The sequence below is a fragment of the Rhamphochromis longiceps genome, linkage group LG11, assembly GCF_057381845.1.
Source record: "Rhamphochromis longiceps isolate RC_006_pf linkage group LG11, R_longiceps_female_GT1.1, whole genome shotgun sequence".
In the NCBI taxonomy this organism is placed as follows: Eukaryota; Metazoa; Chordata; class Actinopteri; order Cichliformes; family Cichlidae; genus Rhamphochromis; species Rhamphochromis longiceps.
The window spans coordinates 22,678,073-22,700,486 of NC_140567.1; the positions used below are offsets into that span (position 1 = coordinate 22,678,073).

The window sequence follows — 22,414 nt, forward strand, 5'->3', positions numbered from 1 at the left end:
TTTGTATTGCTATTCCAAGATTGCCTATGTTTTTGTTTGGTTTATTTTCGTTGAAAAGTTTTCTCTTTTCCTCTCCATGTTAAGTTTTTAAGCAGGAAAAAATGCTAAAGCTGAGCTTTTCCACATAAGGGTTCCATACATTCCCATTAAACAGCACCAGGAATTTGAACGCATCACCAATGAGTCATGTCAAAAAACTTCCTTCCCTCCCACCTTTTTTCCGCTCCCTTAAATCCCACATCAATCGTAAAAAAGTTTTTGTCCTGTTGCGGGCTTTTGCTCCTCAGACAGACAGCGCAGCGGCTTGTGTTGGACCAATTAACGGGCCCGTCTGTGCGCTGCCCCGCGGAGCGTGCTTTCCTGGGCGGCCTCTGCGCACTCTGCCAGGACAGTCAGCTGCAGCTGCAGAACATAAAGCACGCATAGCACGGCACGGACACGATCAGGTCCAAAATGGGTCCGACTTGGGCGCTAATCTGTTCCACCGCTTTGCTCTTGGTTTTACTGAGCTCAGCATCCGAAGGTTGGTACACTACTTTTTTGTTGCTTCCAACTAGAAATCCACGCAGGGAATTCTTGTTTGCTTCATGGCCGATTGCCCAGCTCCATGTTTGATCGCTCCTGCTGCAGTGGGAGCGTCTATTTTGCAGTGACCTGGTGCCAGGTAGACTTTTATACAAAGCAGTCTGCTCTGAGCACTTTGATTCAAGTTCTTCATTTCAGACATGTCTCACGTGTATTTTTATAGATTACACACAGATGCACGTATAAAATAACATTTTTATTTGTTTGTTTGTTTATAAAACTTCCAAAACTTCTCTTATTTTGTCCCACTCTACCTTTTACAGTTTTTTTTTTCCGATGAAGGATCTGACTTCTTCAATACTTCCATCATTTTTCGCTCTCAGTAGTAATAAACAAACAAACAATAACAAAAAAACAAACATGCGTAGTTATGGTTATGTAACTTTGTCTCACTCTTTTTTCTCTCTGTCTCTCCTTTGTGTGCCGCCTGCAACATTATAGACGAGCGCTTCTTTGAGCAGCGCGAGGTCACCTTTGACATTCCCCAACTGATGCAAGGTGTGTGCGCGCGCATTCACATATTAGCGCAGCATCTCCACAGCTACCAATTATAACGTCACATGCTCATACTTGTATTTGGCCAGCTCTCACTTCAAGAGGAATGTTAGGACTTTGAGATGAAAGTCTTCTTTTAACCGGTTTGTTTTATGATTGCAGTGAAATGTCTTCTGTGGTTAGAAGGTTAGAAAATGTACTGACAGTCTTGTTTTTCTTCTCTCTTTTTATGGAAGTGACATTCTAAACCCCGAAAGAGCCCACCACTCTTGTTTTAAGGTTATTTGCAGCCAGGTTGAGTTAGTTGTGGCCCAGTTTGAGTACAGAACTAAAATATAATTTAAAAAATATATAAAGCTGTGTCTTTCTGTCTGTTTTAGTGTTTTACTTCATTTAAAATAATGTATATAAAAATCTGGTATTATGTTTTGTATCTTTAGAGATGCAGAAAGAGATGGACTTGAGAGATCACTTTGGTATGGGCACCATTTATCGTCTTACCTCTAGTTATAATGTTTTGGCATAAATGCACTACATACCCCCCCCCCCCCCCCCCCCCCCAATTAAATTAATATATTTTGTGGTTTTTTTGCTGTTTTCCCAGATTCACAGCGGCCAGTGCAGCCTCAACCAAGGCAGAGAGGTGAGCAGATATTCACAGTAGTGTGCAACACCATGGAATGTCTTTAAGTAGTCTTCGGGAATACTTTTCCAGGCTTCTTAAAAGCACACTCAAAGCTTTTCTTTGTATTTTGGCTGCCTTTGGTCCATTCTCTGTTAAGAGTTTCTTCCAATTCTTTAAGGACACACCGCACACCATGCTGAGATATGTCTCCAGTTTTCAGCTAATAGCTCTTTGTGAATCAGCTTATTAATGTAAAAATACAATTTTATGCCTTTGTAACCTTTGTCATTTTTTGTAGAGCCTGTTTATACTTGAATGATTCCCAGGTCAATGATTAGTGGCATAATTTAAAATTAAAAAAAGACTGGATTGTGATAAAAAAAAAAAAAAAAAAAAAAGGCAGCTATGGGCCTAAGAAAAACTTCAGAAGGTCTGCAATTTATTTTTCAAGTGGCTCAAAACTTTTGCACAGTACTGTACTTACCTACTCATAAGTACCACCTGGGTCAGGGAATCTTTCTTGCCTTCTCTTGTTTGATTTTTTTTTTAAAAATGTTATTTGTTTTCTTAGGTTTCAGACCAAGACCAAGAGGACGTATGCATCTACTTTACTTACATTTTTTTTTTTTAAACTTGCTCCTTCTGTACTATGTTCTACTGCTAAAAGTGCCGACTGTGGTCTTTCCCCTGCAGGCCCACCAACTGTTGGTCCCCGTTCTTACAGCGGTCCTCTTCCGACAACTTATAACGTTCAGTTTCCTCTCGGTCGGCCAACGTCAGAGAATCTCCAAGCCATCTGTGACTATAGCGACCTTCGTCCGCGCTACCCATCATCCTACTTTCCTGACTCAGGCTACGGAGTTGACAAGTTGAGGGCCTCTGCTGTGAATAATGCAGAGGCCTGGCTGAGCACATGCTGCAAAGACAACCAGACGTGGGAGAGAGAAGTGACCCTGTGTTGCGCCACACAGGCTGTATGTTTTCACAACAGCTCTTATAGCTAATTCAGCAATACTTTTTTAGCTCTGCGTAAATATAAAGTGATGTCATGGTGACCTGTGTTTGTTGCTTGAGTTCCTCTTCTCTTACTTTTGCTGATGATTCGGGGTTTTTTTTCAGAATAGGGAAGTAGTGTTTTCTCTATATCCATGTAATAAAAAACACAATTTGTGCTGTTTAGGAACAATGCACTAATAATATACAGTAACATATACAGTTTTTTATTGCACTCATATTCTTTTCATTTTTGAGTCTGTAAATGTAGAAAAAGCAGCATTTTTTTCAACCACTTTATGAATTGGACCTGAACATAATTGGAGCATGAAACATTCTTCACATTGCAGAGGTGATGGTACTTGGGTTTTGTTTTTTTAAAAACAAAGTTGAAAACCTTGAGCGCTTTCAGTCGATAAGCCCGTTTAATCAGCCCAGGCAGACATAACAGGCGGACAGGCCTTGGCACGAGCATCAAAACTATGTTGAATTCCTCAGTGAGCGTTACCTTAGCAGCTTCTTGTTTGTTTTCTAATTTGTCTCTTGACAACATAACTTCAGGTGGTGAATTTATTCAATAAGTAGCAGACAAGGTGCAGACTTCATGTTATTATTGAAGAATTTCATTCACACTGTGCACCCTGACTGTCTGTGTTACTCTGTTTTGTGCTTACTCAAGTGGGAGCTGTCAGTTGAAAAGTACTGTGAGGAGGACCTTTCAATAAAGCATCCTTGGTATCACTGCTGTAAAATAAACGACAACAACAAAAGGCTCAACTGCTTCAGCAATGATGCTCCAAACCCAAACTACGGGCCGACACAGGGGCTGCCAGTGGAACCTCTTCCCTCTACCGCTGAATTCACCTTTAACCCGAACACTTGCCAGAGGTGCGTAGAAAAGCAAAAAAAATGATTATCAATATTTTTGCTCACTCGGATTAAAGAGGATAATGCATTTGTTCTCCGTCAGTCTCAATAAACAGTACCAAGGTTAAACCATAAATACTTTGCTGCCTCAGCCACTAAAGGCAGTACTTTTAAGGTACATTAAGTAATTTTTTAGATCGTTTAATAGAAAGAAAATATTGTACTCATAAATGTATATTGATTTGTGTGTAATTATGCCTTTCAACAAATTAATAATTCTTATAAACTTAGAATGAATCCATTAAAAATGCATAGCAGCAGGCACCATTTTTAATACAGTAGCTGAGATGGTTATCACTACATTGCATTTATGTTTATGTATTAATCTAACAATACACTTTACAGCAAATGATAGTACTAATGATTCTATTACTGTGGAAAGATGTTATTGTGCACTTGCTTATATTGATTTTGTTGGGCGTGCATCATCTGTCAAGTTCAAAAGTTTAATTGCAATGAAGAGAAGAGTCCTGTAGAAGAAGTAATGTCAGGTTATCATTTAAGGCAAAGAGAAAAAGTAGCTTCATATTGCAAAACACATTTCCGTTATGCTGAATTCATCCTGAGCCCGTAAGAGGCATGTCTGTGTCTGACCTTATGCCTCATGCATTGCAGGACACACGGCCCTGTTCCCATAGCCCTCATAGAAAGGAAGACCAAGAAACTATCTACTCCCCGAGCTGCTGACATCAGCTTTCCTCCTGGACGACCCACCGCAGATACCATTGAATCAGTGTGTCACAACCAGAGGCTTCGCCCCGCCTACAGCATCAAGTGCCTCCCACGTTCAGGCTATGAAATGGTGGCTCTTCAGGCGAAGACCGTTAATCTTATAGAGAAGGGATTCAAAAGTTGCTGCAAAAATAAGAAGACTAAAGTCAACTGTGCTGACCAGAAGGTAAAAGAATAGCAGCTAAAAATACACATTTTCGCTTAACTGAGTAGTTTCCATGTCGTGACACTTCATTCTTGCTCTTCATTTCAGTGGCGTGAGGAACTGAACAAGTTCTGCTTGCGTGAGAACAGAGGACGGGTGAATTACCCCTGCTGTCTGAACCAAAGTGATAAATACAGCTGTTTCCAGCAGATGTCTCCAGACCCGTATTATAATGTGACTTCTGCTCATGAGGAAGTGTCGCTGAACAAGATATGTGACACTCACAAAACCATCAAGAAGAAGTAAGACACTATTTATTGCATTTTTTCTTTGATCTGATCTTCCTATAATTTATTTTTGTTTCTTTTGATGTTTTTTCCATTTTTTCTATTCATTTTGCTCTGTGAAATGTCAACACATTTGTTTAAGTATATAATCTGTGGGCAGTCTAACATGAGATGCATTTGCATCAATGTGACTGTGTTTTAGATTCCCTGTTGGGTTTCCTCTTAAGGACTTTGTGACACAATGCTGCCCCCTGCAGGAAGAAGAGAAGACCGCTTGCTCTGCGCGACTGGTAAGTCCCATTAAAAGCCATTAAAAGGGAAGTTTGTCTGCAAAAATAAGACAAATTGCAAAAAAAAAGTTTGGCCTAGCAACATTTAAAATTTGAACAGAGAGTTCTGATTTCCCGCTGCTGTTCTGCCTTTGATCTCTCCATGACATCAGCTTGAAGAAATGTCACAGAAGCTGTGCGCATCAAAGAGGGCTGTTCCCAGTACTGTCCGCCGCTGCTGCAAATCGTCCTCACAAGAGACTCCACAGTGCATCTCCAAAATTATCATGAGTGCCATCACCAAAGCAACCAACTTCTCAAGCCAGAAGAAGAGGAAAAGGTGCCCTATCTCCTAAGCTTGTATGGCCTTTCGCTGCTGACCCCACTGTCGCTGGGCTGTTCGGGATATTGGTGAGATAGCAGCAGACGTGGCATTCGGTCACTGAACAGAAACGATTCGTGCAACACTTAAATGTTTGTAAGACAAAATGAAATGTAAAATGTTGACCGAGTTTTCTAGCTTCAACTACTGCCGGCGTTCTGAGACCAAATGAGCATTTCTACCATTTATACTACACATACTTAGCATACTGTTACATGCATAGTTGCTAAAACAGACTATTGTCTAGGACACTGTACCACTATTTTTATAGGCTGCTCTTTGCATACTTGATTATTAATTTCTTAATTCTTTTGGAAATTCAAGATCTTTTTTTTCTCTTTTATATGGTTTCTAGTTAAGATCTTCTCTGAAAAAGTGATAATAAACACATTTTTAAAATCTTCCTTTCTGTCTGGTTTACTGTGTGACACTTTGGATACAAGTCCATGCTGCTTTAACCACAGACCACAAAATTCCCTTGTTACAGCAGCACAAGGTAGAAGTTGAAAGGATAAATTAGGGATGTATTGGAAAACAATAAAAAATAGAAAAAAGAAAAAAGGTTTACAACAACAACAAAAAACCGCCTGGCCAGAGGATGAAGCCTGCCCTGCCTTCTCCTTCTAAATGAAGGTTAAAAAAAAAAAAAAAACAACCTTCTGTCCTGTGAATAGGGGTCTTGTTCCCTAGAATAGACCCCTCCCCTCGGGAACAATTATTTTTCACAGGACGGAAGTGGGTGCTCTGGTTTCATTTGCAGTTAATCTTCTGGACAGGTTGCCAGTCCATCACAGGGTTCATGCAGAAAGGCCCCAGCTGACCAAGAGGCTCATAAACTGCTTGAAAAAAGTTTTATCTCAACAGCTCAAAAAGGTGCTCAGTAGTTTGTATGGCTGGGCACTGTCATGCACCAAGAGGATCCCAGGACTCCCTGTACCAACTGTAGGGTCTGACAGTTGGTCCAAGGATTTCATCCTGATATATTATGGCAGAAAAGGTGCTGTCCCCCAGCCTGAGGAGTTAAATGCCAACTGGACTCCACAGTACCTGGCAGTGAGTTCAGGGACCAGTAAAGGACATCACCTCATGTTATCAGCAATTACAGCCCAAAAAAAAAACACCTAGAAAAAAAAAGTCCAAAAAGATGATGAGGGACAAATGTTTTTACAGGCCTCCACCCGTGATTATTCAGCCCCCTGAGTCAATACTTTGTGGAACCACCTTTTGCTGCAATTACAGCTGCCAGTCTTTTAGGGTTTGTCTCTACCAGCTTTGCACATAGAGACTGAAATTCTTGCCCATTCTTCTTTGCAAAACAGCTCCAGCTCAGTCAGATTAGATGGACAGCGTTTGTGAACAGCAGTTTTCAGATCTTGCCACAGATTCTCGATTGGATTAAGATCTGGACTTTGACTGGGCCATTCTAACTCATGGATATGTTTTGTTTTAAACCATTCCATTGTTGCCCAGACTTTATGTTTAGGATCGTTGTCCTACTGGAAGGTGAACCTCCGCCCCAGTCTCAATCTTTGGCAGACTCCAAGAGGTTTTCTTCCAAGATTGCCCTGTATTTGGCTCCATCCATCTTCCCATCAACTCTGACCAGCTTCCTTGTCCCTGCTGAAGAGAAGCACCCCCAGAGCATGATGCTGCCACCACCATATTTGACAGTGGGGATGGTGTGTTCAGAGTGATGTGCAGTGTTAGTTTTCCAAGCTAAAACTCAGTGGAGATTTCAGCTGTGTGCTGGTGATTGGACATCAGTCGCTGATAAAGTGGGTTCACCTACAAAGTGCTCTGTAGGGAAACAAGCTCCAGCAGCTCTGCACTCAGGAAACAAACTATATTTACTTATCTTGTGCAGAATAATGCGCAGGCATTGCATTATATCGAGCACCGGCTGTCCAGTTAAACTGTGACTATCACCAGGTAACGTGGGCGTGTTTCTTGAATTAGCAGCAGGTGTTAAACAGCTGACAGGTGAGCAGGATGTATGCAGGTAACTCGAGGGCCGTTGAGCTGATCGCGTCCTGAGGAAAATGTCAGCTCGTTATTTAACACAGAGACACAGCCACAATCATCAAAGCTTTAGATGATTAAAAAGTTTTTTTAACCTAAGAACAAGAAATGGCAGATTCCCAAAAACTGCTGTAAAAAAACTATGCAATAATGTTTTTTTCCACTTTAAATCACTCAGTCTTTTAAAAATACTTCAGCCTGAACTGTATATATTAAATATTAATTACAGTTTGGGGATTTTAACCCTTTAAAGGCCAGTATGTTTACATAACTCCATTGATTTTTATTGAATCCCCCCAGCCAAACAAAAACAATTTCCATAAAAAACATTTCAAGATGCATTTGATCATTGTTTTTATTAGGCCCAGAGATGGGCCAATGATATAGCATCGACATTCATTTTCATGCATTTCTATTTTTTCTGCAGTGTCAGATTTTTGTTTTACAAAAAACGATACTCCAGGTCCTAACAACAAAAAATGCCACCTTCCCAAAAACTATTATATTGTATTTTTTTCCCCCCACTGACACAGTCTTTTAAAACTTCAGCCTGAATTATAAGTTTAAAATATTAATTACAGATTTTGGATTTTAACCCTTTATAGAAGAATTTTAAATTTAAAAGAAATTCTCTGGCAAATATGGGATATATTCATTTAGCACAGTCAAAATAGCATGAAATGATCTTCTAATGTTGTCCCGATTCATTGTTTCATTCATTTTTCTTCTTATCAACAGAAAATTTGCAGACATTGAAGCATCAAAACACCAGCTTTGGCATCCACTCTTTATTTTAAGGATGAGGACAAAGGCATGTCCTCTCTGTCATCACACAAGCCAGATTCACCTGACCAGTCTGGTAATCCATCTAAAAGTGGTGGTCCACAGGATGCCGATAAAAGCAGCCTTCGAACAGGTACAGATGGCACCTCAAAGTCTATCAGTGTCACCACCTGACTTACATGAAAGTCAAGTAAATACAAAAAGGAAGCAGACTGAATCAGGGCATCTTTGGAAACATCACTCCAAATCGCAGTCCTCCACCTGCAGAGCTACGGCGAACAAACAGAGCAAGAGGAGGCAGGAAAAGGGAAGCAGAGGTCATAAACCGGTGGAAATGAAACCTATTAGCTCCCCAAGAAGTTTTGACTTGTACCACGGGGCTGAATTGTTTTATTTTTACAACAAGAGTCAGCCGACAACTTCTTTTTTGAGTAGTGTATAATTGCGGGCGCCTTTCTGTCGCACTACAGCAAACTGAAACCGTCCCACGTCCCTCCACTGGAGGCGCTGTGGTGCTGCAGCAGCAGCAACACGAGCATCAAAATTCAAGTGTCGGCTCTGTCTATGATGTTAACAGTCAGATCGTAATGGCGACTGCTAGAACAGCAGACATGGGATCAGCAGCCCCGACAGGTATCTAGCTATCAAATCTCATTCCTTTCTCGTCTCAAAACTAGCGTAAAAAGCGATATCTACAGTGTTTTAAAGCATTGAAAGTGATGCAACGCTGGAGCTCTGGCTGTAATTGAGCCTTCGTTAGCCGTTAGCTAATTAGCATCGAGATTTTCCACCAAAGAAATGAACCAATCTGTGGTTCGCTTATTTAGCTGGCTCTTTAATAAATCCTGGTCTTCTCGTGTTAAAACACAAGAAGATTTTGTGTGCAGGCCACTCTTAAATATGAGGAACAATCTATTGATTTTATAGCGTGCTATAAAGTAATTCCCGACACCACGTTGACCAAACTGTTTTGTTATCAAACCGGCTGTCTTGTTGACGCTTTATGGTGTTTACACGCAAACGAAGCAGGTGAAGGCGAGTTGAGATTTTATAAATAAAGATCGCCGTTGCTTGGTAAATGAATGGGACGTGTGTAATACTGCTGGTGTTAACCCCCCCCCCCCATCAAGCATCTATGGGAAGTTAACGGTAACTGCTCTCACTCACGTCTTCCTCGCCTGTTACATCCCGTTTCCTCTTCCTCTGAACGTTTTGTGATGTACATGGATAAAAAAAAATCCGCTTTCACTTACCTAAGGGCTTCATTAAACACCTCCCAACTGTTACTGTACAAATATTTTCAGTTTAGGTGGTGTATTGTCTTTTTCTGCGTTCCTTTGTCACGCTTATCTAAGTCAATAAAGCAGCCTTAATTTATTTAAGCACCTTTGTTTAGGATCACCGATATCAGACCTATGCACTGCACATGAACTGGTTCCACTTGCTTCACAGATATAGATTGATCATGTGCTTTCAGAGACTTCTTTTCCCCCAAGATAAAGCACGCAATGGGGAAGATGCATCTCTCTAATCCAGTTAGTTGTGCATCACTCATTAGCTTCCCTGTATATGTTTGAGTTGCTCTGCTCCTGGTAACCACCCAGTCTGAGTCAGTGAATAAAAATAGTTGCTTTTTAAAGCACTCCTGTGGCTCCCAGATGGCTGAAATCCAGGGACAGCACAAGCACAAGATGTAGCATTCACGCTCACAGACACTTCAGTGACAGTAACTCACTGTGGTTTCCCTAATAGCTTTTATCAGCGTCGTTTCCAAATCAGGTCAAGAAACAGTATATTTGTGGATTCTTCAGAAATGACCTTAAAGAGTGTGTCCATGGGTCATGGTATTGCCGTGCATGCTGTGGGCTGTGCGTAAACAAGGCTGGCAGGGACTTGTTTGGTACACAGAGAGGAACAGATGGTTTGCCTATTGTAGTGAGGCCTGCCGCTGATGAGCTAAAGTCATTGTTAGGGAACTGACTTAGTCTAATTACTATCCATAGTCTGCTGCACAATATATGCCATTAACTGGTTGTATATTGACCTTAATAAATACAGATGGTAGTAATAATAACAATCATAGCTGAAACCGGGCCATCTGGGGTTACTACACATGCAAGTACGCATGATCCAAATTTAGTAACAGTCTGTGTTATCTACCTTAAACAAAATTGTCCATTTCTAAGTTATTTTTGGTAAACAATATTCTATTTTACATGTTGAGCACATTTAATCATGTTTGTTTTGTAAACGGTCCTGATGGTTTTCCTTTTACAATAAAAGAAAAGTAGCAGTTGCTTAACTGACTTAATTATTTAGGCCATGCTTCCTTTACTTCTGTGCACACCTACTTTAAATGAGTTCAGTGTGGCGCATGTACTTGGTTAAGCCAGTTAGCCTGACCTTGTCCTGCTCCGCAGATATCAGGACTCAGTTCTGGAGGAGAGCGTTGCAGCGAGGTATTCGCATGGGTGTGCTGTGTTTGTGACTGTGAGCAGCAACTGCATGAGTAGTGATGATATAGTGTGTTGTTTTACATAATGAGAGGGAATGTGGGCAGAGCGATGCTCATTGTTTCCCAGCAGATTGCAGTGTGTCCCTGCTAACTCAGGAGAGATGCATGGCATTCAGTGAGTCTGTGTAATTATACATAGTCCTGCATTTCTTAGGTTGAAAATGTTCATTTTCTGTGCATTGCCAGGTTTAGATTTGATGGGGGCAGAAAGACAATTTTTCAGACTCACTTGTTACTACAGATGTAAAAACTTTGTAGCCTTCAGTCTTTTTTTGTGTGTATATTGACCTATGGTACTGCAGTGGAGGAGATGTTGCCATTGGTTACAGGCTAGAGGTGATTGCAGAGTGGGCGATGTAGTAAGTGTATACACCAAGTTTATATAAGGACAGGACACAGGAACTCATTCGCTGTATTTATTTTGTTGCACTTGAGTGCCTTTCTTACCAAACATCTGTATGCTGGGATTTAATGACTTATCTTTGTTTAGCAATTAAGCAAAGGTCTTGGCTTGGTGTTTGCATTATTATTTTACAGGCACACAAACAGAAGCTGTTGTGTTTGAGGTTTCATGCAGGCATGAAAACCCTCCAGTGTTCCTTCATATCTCCATGCGGCATTAGCTTGTCACATGGTGAAATAAACATTGAATTACACAGAATTGAACAGAATATCAGTCTCATAGATCTCTAGTCGGATAACAGAGTTTACTAAATGGCCTAATTTAAAGGGGACCTGTTACCTCATTTCCTGCTTCATATTTCATTCTTGGGCTACAAGAGTAGCTTTGCGTGATTCACTGTTCAAAAAAAATCCCTATTTATCTTATACCAGGCCTTTGTGCTGCCCCTCAGTCCATCACCGTTCAAAACAAAGCATTTAAAGAGTTGTTAGGTTGCCTTTAGGAAACATCTGAGCATTCGTGAGCATGCTGGAGTGGATTTCAGTTATAAAATCAAAGTTAGTCTGAGGCTTAAAGTAGGCTGGGACAGCAACAGCTAGAAATTGCACCATTTTTTGAAAGGAGGTGGTGATGTTGACACACATCCTGGGGGAACAGATGAATGTGGAGCAGCTAGCTCATGGGAGAAGTAGTTCCAGTTCACATACTGGGTGCAGCCGGTAGTAACTGTGGCCACATTTAGGTTTGGGTTCATCATCGGTCTTATAGTCATCCGTCAGTGCTGGAAATAGCCTAATTAACCAGCACAGGGATTCATAAACAGTCCCTAACAAATTCGTCATTGGTCAAAGCCTTTCCAACTCAAACTCTTCAAATTTATTTCAAGCCTTGACTTTGAGTACTGACTGCATGGGTTGGGTTTCAGAGTCTCAACAAAGGAACTATACAGAGTGCTTACTCTGTATATGTAGGATTTTCCTTGCAGGTTTTCGAGCACTTATCTTCCTCTCAATTTAACTTTTTCTGTTTTCTTTTTAGGGACCAGCAGCATTCGAAAAATGGCCCCCGCCGAGGTAACTATGGCAGATACTGTAAATGTAACTACTCTCAGCTCTAAGGGGAAAAGGAGAGCAGAGCAGGCTTATAGGGCTGAACTTTTTTTCATCCAGACATTGGCAGTTTGAGGCATCGGTCACTAAAAGTTTATTATGGAAGTGAGAGAGTGGCTCTTGTAACGCAGGAGAGCCACATTGTTGTTCCTCAAAGCTCTACATAGATTAATATTTAAAAGTTTTCTTACTTTGAAATATGAATAGTTACTCATAATAATACTGTAGGTTCAGAAACAATTATGACATTTTTGTAGCTCCAATATCAATAAAAGGAGGAAGTGCAGAGGTAGTTTTTTGGTCAGGAATAGTAACATCAGGCTGATTGCTGTTTGATTAGTTTCCTGTCTTACAATTTGACCTTCCTCTGCAAGTTCAGTTACTTGTGAGCCCAGTTGATCGCTTGGTTAAGGCTGTCATCCATCTGGCCTAAAGCTTGCATACTACAACAGCTAGCTCATTGTTTTCTGCGTTTACCAGCACAAACACACATCAAACTGTGTTTGATTTTCCTTTGACAGCTTTCTGCCTCTCTCCTCAGATGCCCGGCTCTTCAGGCATGAGTATGAAGAAGACCATTGGACACCGGGGCGTTGAGACTACCACAGGAGAAACTACTTACAAAAAAGTAAGGGCAGGGGTCGGGGTCAGTGACAACAGTGATTTGTTGACACCCGCAGCACTGAGCCGGAGTGATCCAAGGTGTTTACAGTTCAGTGGGTTGGCCTGCATGTTTTGGTGTCTGTATTCTAAAATTAGTTTGGAAGTTCCTCTTGCTGGAAACCCAAGAATAGTGAGTGAAACAGCAGAAGTCACAGGGGTAAAATGCTGTTTGTTCCAGTGCTTACTCTCTTTTCCTCGCTGACCTCCCTAGACTACGTCATCTGCCCTAAAGGGAGCAATCCAATTGGGCATCGCTCACACAGTTGGCAGCTTAAGTCAAAAGGCGGAGAGGGATGTTCTCATGCAGGACTTTGTAGTTGTTGAAAGCATCTTCTTCCCGAGGTTTGTGATATGAGTTGTTTGAATGCATGAGGTGAACTGTTATTTTTCCATTTTGCATAGTTTAATGGTTTATCTGTTTCTTGCTCTTTCCAGCGAAGGCAGTAACCTGACCCCTGCTCATCACTACAGTGACTTTCGCTTTAAGACCTATGCTCCTATCGCCTTTCGTTACTTCAGGGAACTGTTTGGCATTCGGCCAGATGACTACCTGGTCAGTATTAACCCCAAGGCTTATTCTGCCATGTTCACCACAGCTGTGTGTGAATCTCTACATGCTGCATATATATTTAGTGGTTTAAGCAAACATGATCCCCTTTTGGAGAAATAATGAACAATAGCTGAAGGTTTTCTCCTTTTTTTTTTTTCTTTTTTTTTTTCCTCAAAAATGATGATGCTTTTGTCTGCATCATCACCACATTTGCTGACACAGTGGGCATGGAGCTGCGCCATCTCAGACAGAATGATAAGCTGTGGTCCAAGTGCTTTTTGGCTCCGTTTTATTTTCCTCCTGACTCTTTCTCTGCTGTCTGTTTTTACAGTCAGCACTAGAAATACTGATAATCATGTCTCTGTAGTTTAAATCGATCAATTGTGCAATCAGGAGCCAGTGACCCATATATCTTACTTCAGAAACACAAAATCTGTTTTGTTTTTTTGGATTTTATATTAATGCGGGTTCATCTGTCTCTTTCTGGAAGTATTCTCTGTGTAATGAGCCGCTGATCGAGCTGTCGAACCCCGGAGCCAGCGGTTCCCTCTTCTACGTCTCCAGTGATGATGAGTTTATCATCAAGACTGTCCAACACAAAGAGGCAGAGTTTCTCCAGAAACTGCTGCCTGGATACTTCATGGTGAGTGTGGATAGAGTGGGAGGTGGGAGTTTGTTTAGAATGAGTGACTATTACTGCAACAATTCTCAAGTAAGGGGAGGTTTTTCTTCTAATTTCAGTGTCTAATTTTTTTTTGTCTGTTCCCTCTCCCTTTCAGAATATAAACCAAAACAAGCGCACCCTGCTGCCTAAGTTTTATGGACTGTATTGCGTTCAGGCAGGCGGTAAGAATATCCGTATTGTTGTGATGAACAATCTCCTGCCCAGAATCATCCCCATGCACCTCAAGTATGACCTGAAAGGCTCCACCTATAAGAGACGGGCTTCCCCTAAGGAGAGAGAGAAGGCCGTCCCCACTCACAAAGACCTGGACTTCATCCAGGACATGCCTGATGGCCTGCTGCTGGAAGCAGAAAACTACAATGCTCTGTGCAAGACTATACAGAGGGACTGCCTGGTGAGTTACAGAGATGTGGCGGGTTTGTATAGATTGTTTATTGAAGTACTGAGCACTAAAGTGTATGGAGAATGGCTTGGCAAGCTCAAATAGTACACCACCACTTTATATTGTTGTTATCCTCTTGCATAAAAGATACAAAAAAAATGAAATTTCTCTACATACAGCATAAATGTGAAGAAATATCAAAGACTTTTTAGATTCATTTAGTTATTTTAGGCTATTTTTCCATATAATGAAAAGTCCTTACATTGTAAATGGCCTGCAGATGGCTTGACAGATTGTACAACACATGTAATGTCGACATGTAGCGCACTGGCACTTCATTAAACTTTACATTTTACAGAGACTACTATAATTTCCAATTTCTCCAAAGTCGATTAGTGGTTGTTGATAGTTGGCATTGGTTGTTGTTTGCTGTCATGCTCCAGGGTCATCAACAGATGTGTGTAGTGTCGGAAAGATGACTCAAGCTTGCATGACACTGCAAACTAATACCTTATTTACTTTGAGGGATGGTATCTTTTGAAATGATGGGGGTAGACTGGTGCCAATCTGCACAGACTACCAGAATGTTCTGTATCATTTTTCCTTTTAATCAGCAGCTGCACATGCTTTATTGATTCGATCCATTTCCATTACCTCATTGTTCCAGGGTTTTCAGCCACCAGAGGTTCTGGCTTTCCACCAAAGAAAAATCATTAGGACTGTCATTTGTATTTTTGTTTGTTTGTTTGTTTTTTGCTTTTTTGATTTGGGTGTGTTATTTAGTTAAGTTTAAAATAGATTTTCTGATCAGATGACTTTTTTGTTGTGTCATGTAAAGCAGATTATTTGAGTTATATCTTTTCACCTAATGACTGTGACTAACATCTAAATATTTGAATGCAGTTTGAAAGTAAATCACAAAACCCAACTCAAGACTTTTAAGGATTCCAAAATAATTTTTAAATATTTTTTTTATGTAAGAAATTACCTCTTGTGGTCCATACTTTGGAAATAACTGTATTAGAGGGTTACCTAGGCAACTGCCGCCTTGAAAAATCTCACTTTGATCCCTGTGTAGATGGGATGTATTTCAACTTTGGGCTCAAACTTTGTTTCCAGGATCAAGATTAAATCAGAATCAGTGGTCACATTACAAATATTTTTGTTCTTAACTGTTGCTGGATTGAACACTTAGACCTGTTTTGTCATATTTTAAAACCTTGCTGCTGTAGCGTAAGGAAACAGCAGCAGGGTTTTTAAATGAGCGTAATATATATGACAGCATGTCACATTTATTATTGTACACTCGTATCATGTTTTATTGTAGTGTTGCCAAAGTCTTTGGCGCCTGTTGTGAAACAGTGTGTCTTTGCATTGATTTACAGTTGGTTGTTCCAGTCGTTGCCAGACGATTCTCATTGCACTTGTTTCTTTGTTGCAGCTCCTGCAGAGTTTCAAGATCATGGATTACAGTCTGTTGATGGGCATCCACAACATGGACCAGGCCAGCAGAGAAAAGGAGCGTAGTGGAGGCAGTTTGGTCGACAATACGGGGTCTGAAGGAGCAGTGACCCCAGATCAGCGCCGACCACAAGCCCAGAAAAGTCTGTATTGCACCGCCATGGAGTCCATCCAGGGGGAGGCTCGAGGGAAGGGAGCTTTGGATTCAGAAGATCAGTGAGTGTGACCATCAGCACACCTGTATCAGCCTGTATTTGCTTGCTGGGGAAATTGTAGCTGTGAAATAATGGTGAATGAAGCAGTTGTTCTTTCTGTGACCTTGCAGCATGGGTGGTATTCCTGCTCGCAATAGCAAAGGAGAGAGGTTGCTGATCTACATCGGCATCATCGATATTCTCCAATCTTACAGGTATGTGTGTCAGAGCAGCAAAATCCACTCTTTATATATGCATTTATGCTAATTCATAAGCAAGATTCACGCCACTTATGTAAGTTGCACTAAATAGTTTCATTATGTGATATTATTTAGGTTTATTAAGAAGTTGGAGCACTCCTGGAAGGCGCTGGTCCATGATGGGGTAAGTCGTACACTATACATCACAATATGTATTAATAGACTTTGATTATAATTGTAGCTTGCATATTAACTGATTAGCTTGGACTACAAAGAATTATGACTGCTTTTTTTCACTTTTAAGAGTTGGTGAATTAAAACAGAAATGTTGCTTTATAAGGTCTGTCAGGTTTTAATGATCCTTTTCCTGGTACTTAGGACACAGTTTCAGTTCACAGACCTGGCTTCTATGCAGAGCGCTTCCAACAATTCATGTGCAACACAGTGTTCAAGAAAATTCCACGTACGTCTGTCTTTGTAATTTTACTGCATTGAGAGCAGAGGTGTGAAAAGTCCCGATGATTGCACTGATCATTTCCTGTTGTCCTCTTCAGTTAAACCATCACCATCCAAGAAAAGCCGCGGTGGAGGTCAGGCAGGGCTAAGGAGGGCGCCCACTCTTGGAGCACCCACACCGCTCTCCCACGCGACAGGACAGTCATCTGTGGATTCCAGACTAGTTTACCACTCCCATTTTAAAAGCACAGAGTCCGAGGCGGACAGCGGTAAGAGCCAAGAAGATGAGGTCACATTAAGTAGATCTGTGGTTAAGTGGAGTGGTCACTGATGTGGGAACAAGTTCAGGCCCCAAACTTTTGTCAAGCATTAAAAATGAAATTGGTGGGGGAAAAATTGAGATAAAGTTCAGCAGATAGCATCAGCAAACTACACATTGTAGTGACACTCAGTGACATTTGAAACACTAAAATGATGTTTCAAATGTCACTGAAATGTTTGGCGCTTTGTGTCATCTGATGTCACGCACACACACGTGCAAAGTCAGACCTGTTACGGTAGTTGTAGTTAATGTGAGCAGTGAGTGTCCATGTGTCTGTGCAGAATGTGATTTGTTAACTCTGACTGAGCCAATGTACAGTCACAGAGTCCTGCAGAAGCACACAGCTGTCGTGTGCTTACTTTCTACCTACTTTTCACCTGATTACAACTTCCCATCATAGAAGGCAAGAGAAAGGCAGTGCGCAGCATCAGCCTTGGAAAGACTAGTCAACTAGTTGCGCTCATCCCCATACTGTATCTGCAGCAGCTCCTTGCATTCCCCACAGGCTTAATTTTATTCTAAACTGCACTCAGCTTTGGATAAGCTTGTTAAACTCTCTGTAATTGCCATATTAATATCTTTTTTTTCCTCAGGTGTGCAGTCAGGAAGGCCGGATCTGGTTCCTCGGACTCCTCCGCTGGTAGACAACCCTGCAGACTGCGAGGCCAATCTGTCCACCTCATCACAAGGCAGCACAGGAGTTGTCTCCACCTCTCCTCCCCTGCGGTAAAACCTCTCATCTTCCTTCTCGTGCTCACGCTGTGTTTTTTCATCTCTTCTGGTCTGACTCTGACTTTCCTCTGCAGCTCTGTAGGCGTGGAAGTGCACAAATCGGCAAACACTGACTGTGACCAGGCTGTTTCCCACAGGTACAGAGTACAGCCAATGATAAGTCTGTTTAAAAAAAACAAAATCAATAAATATGGGTTGTTTTTTTTTAACTCCTTATGTTAGTCATTGTGTCTCATTGATTGCTTTTTCCGCTTTGCAGTTTGGGAGTAGAAGGGGCTGCAGATAATTCAGGCAACCTGTCTGGAAATGAAGATGTAGTTTCTCTGTCGGACATCGTCCCTGAGACCAACATCTGTTTCGTAAGTGTGTTCATTCGCTAGTGTTTATGCATGGTGTCAGAAATACAAAACAATCTTAATTACATTTTTTCTTTGCAGTAAAAACACTCCCAGCAATGAGAGACTTCTGGAAACGGCGAGGTGGGTAGAAGAAAGGCAAAATGAACTGGAGTCAGTCATCCACCGCAGACCCTCCATCGCTCCTCTGCTGTTTTGTGACCTCTGCAGTTTATACAGTAGCCACCAAATAAAACAGCATGGTTTGTGACCGTGAGGAAAGCAGTGATTTGGACCATGTTGTGCGGTAGGCTCCAGACTTCCCCAGCCATCAGCACTGTCACTGTGTGTACATATTTGTCCACACCTATCCAAAACTGTCCGATACACACTCAGAAAAAGGCGTTCGGCCCTGAATTGAAGATTTCCCTTCATGTCCGTCTGCAGCGATGATATAATAAACAATATAATGAGTTGTATATTGTATTGAAAGAGAAATAACAAAAAAAGAGGTCATCTTCACTATCACCAGTTGATCATGGAAGGCAGTCAAATTATCCCTTGAAGAGCCAGTCATCCTGCCCACTATCCACAGCATGAGGAGATGTGGGTAGGAGTGGGCAGGGACGGTTCAGCAGGAACACACACACAAAAGCACATGAAGGGCATAGCCTACATAGGAGGAATGAATGTTACTGTGCGTTCGTGCACAGTCTAGGTGGGTTCACATTTCCGTGACTCCCACTCCGGCGTACCTGTTATTGCACATCCATCTCCCCTCAGCACTCTAAGCTATCCATGGCTCTCTCACCGCCATCGATAGAACTCCGTCAAATCAACACCTGCTGCTGTCGACTCTGTAGTCGTGTTTGCGTTTTTCTTTACCGATTGTACAGTATTCATTTAAAACAGCAGAGGGATGGGGTTTTAACCTGACCTATATGGTCATTTTTTTCTTATAAGTTATTTTTCTGGAAGCCTCAGTGGTGCCACATAGATCTTCCCACTGCTGAATGTACATTGTAGTGTTTTTCCGCATAAAAAAAACGTGTCTTATTTAGGGATGGGTATCGATAAGATTTTCACGATTCAGATTCCATTTTCGATTCTGTTTAACGATTCGATTCTTTATCGATTCTCTTATCAATTCTTTTTTTTAAAAAGGAGAACACTAAGGTCGATTAGCTTAGAACTTTGTTTCTTCTTTTTGAATAAGATAGAAATTTAGGAGTAACATGGCTTTACAAACCCAACAGTGAGATCTTAAGAGATCCACAGCCTACGGCTCTTCAATGGGGTGTCACAGGGTCCCCGGGAAAAAAAATTGTAAATGTAAAATAATAAAATAAATATTCTTCTGTAGCAATAACAAAGTTTAACATAAATTATTCTGTAGCAATTACACAAGAATATCCAGTAATGTCCCTGCCTACAATTAAACACATTCACTAACCGAAAATCGGGGCATCTGCTGTGGCAAATGAGTGCAAACCTTTTACCACAAACTTAGTCACTGCTCGGTGACATTCGTCTATCCTGGCCTGAAAGGAGACGCTACCGGTAGACTGCAGCGAGAACTGCCAGCATCTGAGCCAGACTCTGTCTGTCTCTCTCATCATGGTCACCTAAATGCACAGTAATGGCAGGTTTTGTAATAAGGCAGATCGCACTAACATAATATGCACTGTTAGGTGATTATTTACCTGCCGCATTAACGGGAGAGGACGTGCAAACGTTACCGCTGCTGCTGGGTTGAGATTCACGAGTCCGGAGCGGAATTAAAAACACGACATTCATTTAAGGTCATCGCGTGTTTTGTGAGCAAATGCTTTTGCATATTCGTAGTGTTTCCTCCCTTAAATGAAATATCTACTTTTCAAGTATTGCAAGTTGCCCTGTTGTCATCCGTTCTCGTAAAGTATAACCAAACTTTTGAGCGTTTGAGCCGCCATGTTTCCTGCCAGGTAAATGACGCTCCGCAACGTGGTGACGTCATTCGGGGCGACTGGAATTGATAAGGGAATCGTTTGCAAAAATGGCAAACAATTCCAAGGAATTGAAACAGTGGGAACCGGTTCTCAACAAGAACCGGTTTTCGATACCCATCCCTAGTCTTGTTACCATGGCAGATCACATTTATACTAACCTGAACATCTCCCCTCTCTGTTTATGGCCGTATGTGCTGAAGTATAAGTGTAACAGCATTGCTAACCAGTAGATGCTGTTGAATTTTTAATTTAAAGTTGCCGTGCATCATGTCTGTGCCTTTCCGTGTTTGTCCCCTTCCCTTACATGCGATGAAAACTGACACTTTTTACAGGTGAGTGCACTGGTTACACAGAAACCTGCCTTATCACTACAGCTGAAGTCCTCAAACTGCCATTTATACGTCTCGACCAACCAGTGAGTCAGTTTTCAGACTTTCAGTTTTAAAATCTATTACAATCTCCCTTTTTTTGATTACGTCAGGTATTCGGTCACTGCGGTTTTTCATCTCAGCCAATCACATCGCTCCCTGTCACAGCATACATTGAAGGATATACCGGCCTCCTCATTTCTGCTGGTTACAGAAATGACACTCGCTCACATCCACTCAGACCAATATTATTAACGATAAGTAATTTTTGTATCGTGTTTTTATGAAGTCTTGCTCAGCTTCAATGTGGCTGTGTTTATTCTACCTAAGTGATTTTTTTTTCTAACCCCAAGAGATATTTCTGATAGAGAAATCACTACAAAGTGACTGAAGGAAAACTTGAGACATCTCATTTAAAGAATCGTTATTTATGTTTGTTGAGCACATGTGGTCTATGCAGCAGAGAGGCTTGGGAAGAAATATGAGCTGTGACTAGAGAAAGAAGGAAAATTACTCATGTTCATCAATGCACAGCTGACGATTTAAGTCTTTTTGTATTATAAGCAAGTCACCAAAGAGAAGAGCAGAGTAGACTGAAGATTTAGTGCAGTTAACGTGAGGCTGAGGGCGAGGGCTTTAGATTACTGCATGGACTGATGGTTTCTGTATGGTAATAACACTGGGCTGACCTGTGTTTAAGGATTTATTATTAAACTGGATGTATTTTGTTTTTCCTGACGTTGAAAGTTTTATCTGACGTAAAATCCAGAGCCTGATAACATTTCTTTGTCAATTATTTCTTCATTTCAAGATTTATCTCCACATTCCTGTGAAATTCATTCATTTGTGGTAGCGTTTAGAACCTTTTAGTTGTACTTGAAATGAAATAGTTCTGGTAGTTTGCTGAAATGTAAACTAATCACAGTTATAATACAAAAATGAAATGCCACAGCCAACAGAGTAAACACTCTGACAGTGTCTTCAGATCAGAACGAGTCCGGGTTTGATTTTGCGAGAGCTGCATTTTGATGTTTTTATGTGATGAATTGGTTGCACTGGTTAATTGCTGGCTGCACACCTGTTTTGCTGGAGTAATGTACTACACCGTGACAAAAGGAAAAACCTCCTTTGGTGCTTCTAAGGCAGTACACTCAGTAGTAGACACTACAATGAATTTGAAGTAATGCAATATGAACCACAATCTGCCACTTTTCAGCTCTAAGAAGCATATTTATTGATACGACTGATTGCTGTAGGTTGAAGTGATGTGTTATGTACCTTTTTAGATGATTGTAAGTAAAGTGTATACTGACAGAAGGATGTCTGAAACTTTATAGCATGTGTTGCCTATAAAGGGAGACTGTTTGACAATTTCACTTTTTATATTACATGTTTGGATTGTGATACGATAGATATATTCTCTCCATGATGATTTTCTCCATGCTTTTTTCTACATGAATGTGTTATACGGCTCTTGAGCCACCGTTGCTGGTTGTCCTATATGCTTCGATTACTATATTTTTACTGTGTACAAAATGTGTATATGTACATATGAGTCACGGAAATGCCTTCTCATGCGATATGTGCTGCCTGTCCCTCCGGCCATGTTTCAGTTATGTGGTGGTGGTGGTGATGTTTTCATGTCTGATTTTAAATGAATAAACACATTTTGTAAGTCTTCATTTTGGTTGGTTGTTGTTGTTTTTAAATCTGAGCATCGCAGTGAATGCTGCAGTTACTAAAATTGATTTCTTGTTTTGCACCCTATTATATCACTTCCTGCATGAAAATATGCACTTTGGTTTCATA

At 41.0% G+C, this 22,414-nt stretch overlaps 2 protein-coding genes across 3 annotated transcripts; both read left to right on the forward strand.

Moving 5' to 3' along the window:
• The first annotated feature begins 253 nt into the window (after window positions 1-253).
• On the forward strand, window positions 254-5,838 carry ecm1b (extracellular matrix protein 1b). 2 transcript variants are annotated; one of them, XM_085422962.1, is made up of 11 exons: window positions 254-523; window positions 1,027-1,083; window positions 1,521-1,556; window positions 1,685-1,723; window positions 2,277-2,300; window positions 2,399-2,679; window positions 3,378-3,586; window positions 4,241-4,523; window positions 4,611-4,804; window positions 4,992-5,079; window positions 5,232-5,838. In XM_085422962.1, the coding sequence occupies exons 1-11, from the start codon at window positions 454-456 to the stop codon at window positions 5,412-5,414; spliced, it is 1,464 nt and encodes a 487-aa protein (XP_085279088.1). In that variant the 5' UTR covers window positions 254-453; the 3' UTR covers window positions 5,415-5,838. The 2 variants fall into 2 exon arrangements, with proteins under 2 accessions (XP_085279088.1, XP_085279090.1); XM_085422964.1 differs by lacking the exon at window positions 2,277-2,300.
• A 2,927-nt stretch (window positions 5,839-8,765) lies between these two features.
• On the forward strand, window positions 8,766-22,287 carry pip5k1ab (phosphatidylinositol-4-phosphate 5-kinase, type I, alpha, b). Its single transcript, XM_085422965.1, has 16 exons — window positions 8,766-8,875; window positions 12,199-12,233; window positions 12,811-12,897; window positions 13,144-13,274; window positions 13,368-13,485; window positions 13,973-14,125; window positions 14,262-14,561; window positions 15,991-16,226; window positions 16,336-16,419; window positions 16,540-16,588; window positions 16,783-16,867; window positions 16,959-17,129; window positions 17,776-17,908; window positions 17,989-18,051; window positions 18,174-18,273; window positions 18,352-22,287. Exons 1-16 carry the CDS (start codon window positions 8,830-8,832, stop codon window positions 18,352-18,354), a joined length of 1,794 nt encoding a protein of 597 aa, XP_085279091.1. The 5' UTR covers window positions 8,766-8,829; the 3' UTR covers window positions 18,355-22,287.
• Window positions 22,288-22,414: the final 127 nt, after the last annotated feature.